The 6,326-nt window shown below is 37.4% G+C and overlaps 1 protein-coding gene across 1 annotated transcript; it reads right to left on the bottom strand.

Moving 5' to 3' along the window:
* Positions 1-2,485: 2,485 nt before the first annotated feature.
* On the bottom strand, positions 2,486-6,297 carry LOC148977710 (uncharacterized). Its single transcript, XM_089134111.1, has 2 exons — positions 5,954-6,297; positions 2,486-5,177 (listed from the first exon to the last, which is right to left on the bottom strand). The coding sequence occupies exons 1-2, from the start codon at positions 6,150-6,152 to the stop codon at positions 3,955-3,957; spliced, it is 1,422 nt and encodes a 473-aa protein (XP_088990237.1). The 5' UTR covers positions 6,153-6,297; the 3' UTR covers positions 2,486-3,954.
* Positions 6,298-6,326: the final 29 nt, after the last annotated feature.

Below are 6,326 nucleotides of genomic sequence, written 5' to 3'. Positions count from 1 at the left end.
ATAACATAAGCTACAAGGTAATGGAGCTATTTATACATTGTCATGTTTGTTTAGAAATAAATAAAGGACAAATGGGGTCTTCAAACGCCTCAGATGTAGAGTTATTAGCTGTAAAAGTGACCCCAAAATGAATGGGAGTCAATGGGAATGCTAACACAAGTGAAGTTCTGCTACAAGATGTCAGCTCCCGCGAGGCTTCAACTTCCGGTCGATGGATTACCCCATTGGTGTCTCATCGCGTGTAGTTAGTACACGTTGTTCGACAGAGGGAGAGACTAATAAAACAAATAATTAGGCAATTTGATAATCACCTACTGTTATTGTTGTAATAAACTGATTGCAGGGAGTAAATCTGTATTAAAGATAAAAGACTTACTCCCATCCAAGTCGCGCTGCATTTCTTTTGCCAGAAAACATGTAATCCTTCTCCGCCCTCAGGAGAATAAGCTTTTCCACATCTTCGTCTGTCCCTGTGGTAATCATTTGAAACTTAGCTGATTGAGTTTTAAAACTATGTAGAAATCCATCAAATAAACCTGAATTAAACTATTTAAATCAATCAATTAAAAAGGAACTTACACTCATATTGAGCTGTCGTGGACGCCATCTTGTATCGAGACGCGGGGGAGATCGGGGAATTCATTCGAGGCATTTCGGACAAACGAATCGGTTCAGCGGAGATGGCTGATATGGCTCCGTATGCTTTCGAATCGCTCTCGTGTTACTTTGGTCACCGATCGGTCTGCTCAGCGCCGCTTCATCTATAGACCATTTCAATGGCGTAAACAATAACAGACGCGTTGGAATGCCACTGCGCATGTCTGGCCCTGAGGCACTTCCGGTGTCGCCATTTTTAAACTACAGCACAGTCAAAACAAAATGACTAGCTCATACTTTTTAAGTCTAGCTAAACCAGAACAGTTAAGATATTCAAAAAAACTTAAAATAGGCGATTGCGTGGAATTACCGGACCCTTTAAATCAGACGCTGAGGCGAGAACTATTCACTCAGAACGTAAAACATTTACCTGAAGTGTCGTATCCAGACGTGTACCATTATCTGGTGGAGACCGAGTGCGTCTACACGAGAGAAGCGGTTAAGGCATATCGTAGCCTAGATGCTTACAACTACTTCCTCAGTGGAAAAGTCGGAAACAGTTCCTACAATGTGGACGATATTTGTCTTGTATTTGGTGAAGTTGGAGCAAGTCAGACATTGTCAAAAACGTACTCTGCGTGGTTCGTTGCTAAGGTGACCGGGGAGGTTATTAGCGGGCATTGCACTTGCATGGCTGGGTAAATATGTCTATTCAAATAAGAAATCACGTTGCTAATCCTTTAGTAAACAAATTGTTGTATTCTATTATTACCCATTGCATAATTAATTATTTCATACGATTGGAAATATTTGTGGTTAGGTTAGGTGAAGTGTGTAGCCATGTTGCTGCAATCCTGGTTGCTGTGGAACAGTGTGTTAGAGAAGGTTTGAATGCTCCATCTGTAACATCTGAGACCTGCATGTGGTCACGAATAAACAAGAAGGTGCATGCAATTCAATTCTGACTAACGTGTTTTTTGTTCTAATTTATTTAAATTAAAAATCTAATTCTAATCACATCCCTTATGAAAATGAAATACGGTTTTACTGCAAATAGAAAACAGGGTTATTGTAGTTAAACCATGGTAACCAAAAAATATACATAAATAACAAAAATAACCATAGTTTTGCAACACTAGCCATAGTTTAATCATGGCATTAGTATTAAAAAAAACGAAACAAAAACATGACTTCTTTTACTTGGTTAATAACCATAGTTATTTTTCATAAGGGATGTGTGTTGCTGCTTTTATATAAAAGTAGATACTCACTGTAAATGTATAATCCCACTTTGTTTTAGATTGATCCAAAACCAGTAGCAGACATAGACTTTTCCAAGCCTGTCAGACAAAGAGCAATTCAGAGTAGGGAGCCTATCTTACCCAGAGTAGTCACACCGGTCTCACCAAGCATGCTTTTTAAGTCATTAAAGGTAAGGAATTTTCAGAAACCTCATGACAATATGCAAAACACATGTTCCTACATGGTTTGCATGGATATAGTCACATAAATGAATACATATATGGAAATATGCACCATTTATACATGTATCTAACTATATCTGTGAAATAACTAAAAACTGCAAGAACACATTTCATGATTTTCCATACACATACTGTGTATGTGTGTGCATTTGTATGGATTGAATCGTCAAATAGGAACTTTTTAAGGACAAAGCAGGTCATAGAAAAGTAGTTATGATTTTGATTAGTTACTAGATTGTTAATATTGTGTGTTACTCATTTGTTCCAGTGTAGGTATTTATTAACGAAGGAACTATATTCTAAAGTGTTATCAAATAATGTAAACCAAATGCAATACAGATATTTAACTACACTTTCATCAACATGTACATTCACATTTTTTTAAATTATCTGTATTGAGAGATGTGTTACACAAATAAATTTGACTATGATTTAATGTGATTCTGATTTCAGAATGAGATCCCAGACTGTGCACTGTTTACCACTATAACTGTAGGTAGTGATACAGACACTGCATCTGAGGGAGAGCAGGAGAACACAGACAGAGTTGATGTTCTTACTACAGCTGAGGCAGATTCTAGTGAGAAATCACACGTAGCAGTTCTGAGTGACAGCACTGTAGATGCAACAAACTTGCCAAAGCCCCTTACACATCTTTTTGATGAGAAGCACAGTTTATTGTCACATGATGAACTACAAAATGAGCTAGATAAAATCATGCAAACCATCCCTACTTACTTTAATGAACTGAATTGTAAGCACCTCCAAGAAAGCACACTAGGTCAGTCCTCTTGTGAACAGTGGTTTGAGCAGAGACAGGGCAGAATCACAGCTAGCCACTTTAATGAAGTGTTAAGAAGCAAGACAAGTCAAGCTAGCGTGACATCAAAAATTATGGGCTACACATCCAGCAGAAATGTACCAGCCTTAGCTTGGGGAAAGAATAATGAAAAACTAGCAAGAGAAGCATTTACTTCAAACCAGATGACTTGTCATGACAGCTTGATAGTGGAAGAAGTTGGGTTAGTAGTAAATCCAAAATTTCCTCATTTAGGAGCCAGCCCAGATGGAATAGTCCATTGCAAGTGCTGCCCACGCGCAACACTTGAAATAAAATGCCCCTTAAAGTATGCAAATATGTCCATAACTGATGCTATCAAGAGCAAAGATTTCTGTCTGGGAAAAAACTTTGAGCTTAAACAGAACCATGCATACTATGCACAAGTTCAGGGGCAAATGGCAGTGTGTGAACTGAAAACATCTTTCTTTGTCATTTGGACAACAGAGGACTGCCACATTCAGAAAGTAGACTTCTCTGAAGAGTACTGGGCTGAGATTAGAACAAAACTGGACCTCTTCTACAGACAGCACATTCTCACAGAAATTTGCACACACAAACTGATGAAACAATTTCTGATCGCAGAGACTTCCTGTTTGTGTAAAAGCAGGTCTAAAACATGTGTCACACAGTGCTCTGTCTGTCACAAGGTGTTTCACCTGAAATGTGTAGGCTTAAAAAGGCACCCTGGTGAGCAATGGTTTTGTTCAGTTTGTTCACCATAATCCAAAAAAATGTGAATTCATACACAACCTTCCCAGTAATTTGTTAAAATTGTTATTTTAATAATTGTAATACGTTCAATCAATTGCAGGACAACAAATATTCTCATTAACAAACAAATGTTTAATAATTGTTGATTATGATCATTTAATTTAATAATTGTAAATGTAATAATTGTAAAAATGATAATTTAAGACCAAACATTTATCCAATAGAAATCTATATACAATAGATATACAGAATGATGTACACAATCATTCAATAACAAAATAAAAGGTTTTTAACCACCTGTCAGTGTCTCGTGGTTTTTTTTTACTCAATTAATGACTTGTCCAAATTCGATAATGCAGAACAAACCAGAAGAATTTTATCCACAGTTGCCACAGTGTCTACTGATCTTCGCTTCACCAAGTTTACAGGGAGTGTTTGTTTCAGAATGCAGTACTTTTTAATTCGACCAATAGCTCTTTCCACGTGAATCCTCAACCTTGACATTTGACGTGACAAAGACACTTCTTGTCCTGAAAGCTGCGTCTTTCCACGGGTTGAAGCTGGTATGAGTAGCTGGACTCCTTTTGCAGCAAAATACTCAGGGAAACTGAACCCTCTGTCAGCCATGACAATGTCTCCCTCTTCCAAAAGATCAATTAAACCAGATGATTTTGTGATTGTTTTGTCACTGGCTCTACCACCCCAAGACTTGGAAAGGAATGTGATTGACCCCGTTGGACTGATGCCAACCAGGAATTTGATGGTGTTGTGGGACTTATAGTTGGAGTATGTCATTGTTCTTGCACTGAGTGATGTTGGTCGGTCAATAAAAATCTCGCTGCAGTCTATGATACACCTCACTGAATTGAATGGGGGGGTTTTGAACAAGTCAGGAAGATTTTTTTTAATCTCTTCCCTAGAAGGCCAACGAATTAGAGAGCTGAAACGCTGTGTCATCACGTTTAACCAATCGTGAAATATTGCAGAGATTGTAGCACAACTGCAATGAAACCTGAAGGCAAGATCTTTATGAGTGAGGCCAAGTCTCAGTTTCATTAAGACCAAGTAAAACTGGAGAGGTGTTGGAGGACTATGTGTTCTCGGACTCCAAGCAGTGGTGAGATATGTCAAAAGGGCAAAAAACACTTTGCATGAGCGAAGGCCAGTGTAGAAGTGAATGATTCCATCATCGTTTAAATCCACATCAGATTTCCGTCTTTTCCGCTCACTGGTGAGAGTTTGTACCTTTTTATGTAGGCTTCTCACTTGCTCTTTGTAAGATGTGTTCTGTTTCTGCATATCTTCAATATCACTCATTGTGAGATCTGTTCCAACACACATATCATTGAAGGACTTAACTTGAGTTACATCTATGTCCATGTCCTGCACTTCCTCAGTAGGCTGAACTCCAATGCTCATCTCAGAAACCTGTGACGCCCGTCTCAGAGACCTCTGATACCGGTCCATATTTCTGAAGGTATCAGGTCTGTGAGGAAGCTTTGATGGTATGTAATCTGGATGTAGAGGATCATCTGATGGCTTTCCTAAAGACACAAGTAGAAAAACATTATTGGGATAGGTTATATATTTATATTATATAACGACCAAGAGCATTTTTAATATAATTATCAATAAACTAGCTAGTTAGCTATCCGTATGACCCCTGCACACTGTCTGTAACACAACAGGGCTTGTATTGGTTATATTTTAGGTATCATGAACAAATAATTAACATTTTACAACAAGTCTAATACATTTACAATTGTTAAAAACAGATTTGTTTATTACTTTAAGATGATTTGACTGCTTTTGTCGATCTCTTTATTTATAAATCGCTTTGGATAAAAGCGTTTGCTAAATGATTAAAAGTAAATGTTTAAATTTAACAAGTTAATGAGAAATGCAAAAAATAACCATACTGTTATTGTTGAATCCATTAGTGCAAGTTGGAATTAACATTAAAAAAGCTTAATAAGTGATTAAAAATGTTGTTTATCGTTATATTTCGTAAAATAATGCAGTTAGGTAATGTTACACAATAAAACATTATTGTAAAGTGTTTTACACTGCTGTCAGCTGAATGGATAATTTAGCTAGACAACTAATCTAAGGCTACTTTTCTATTATAGCCCACAGAACATTTAGAAAACGGAAATACAAATATCAAAAAGCTAACGTTAGCTATTTGACATTACATGCTATCGAGTTACATGTGAAAACAATGATGGAGCCAAACTGCTAGCTCAAATAATTATTCATCACACTTAACTAATTAACGTATAAAAATAAAAATAATTTAGTGACACAAATGTTTACTTACCAGAGATAAAATGTGTGCTGCATATCCTAGAGTTGCTTGTTGGTATCCAGCCTTCTCTCTTCACTGCTGTAATCCAGGCGTCACGCTGATTTTTGTTTTTAGGAAATCTATAAGCTTTAATTTCCGAAAGTAAGTTAGTTCCAGGCCTGAGTGAACAGCCAACAACCGAGCAGCACGCTCCTAATTTAAATTTGGACATGTTTTATCGAATTAGTAAGAAAATAATCGATCAATTGCCATAAAAAAACGCTTCCCGTCTGTTGTTTTGAATGTGCGCGTTAACTAACCGGAAACGTCTGAGGGCCAAACACGTCACTTCCTTCCATCCGCAAATAGCGATTGAAATGGTCGCGATATGCTCTCTCCCGCCTAC

Source organism: Pimephales promelas, chromosome 8 (genome assembly GCF_988280905.1).
Source record: "Pimephales promelas chromosome 8, fPimPro1.hap1.1, whole genome shotgun sequence".
Taxonomy (NCBI): Eukaryota; Metazoa; Chordata; class Actinopteri; order Cypriniformes; family Leuciscidae; genus Pimephales; species Pimephales promelas.
Note: the sequence above shows the minus strand (reverse complement) of the source record. Positions and strands in the feature narration are given on the sequence as shown.

What these genes read in the sequence shown, in the direction of transcription:
- LOC148977710 (XM_089134111.1), bottom strand. Translation starts at nt 6,152, where the DNA reads ATGTCCAAATTTAAATTAGGAGCGTGCTGCTCGGTTGTTGGCTGTTCA. An exon ending in CAGCACACATTTTATCTCTG is followed by an intron (nt 5,178 to 5,953) that starts GTAAGTAAACAT and finishes TTGTGTCTTTAG; the next exon opens with GAAAGCCATCAGATGATCCT.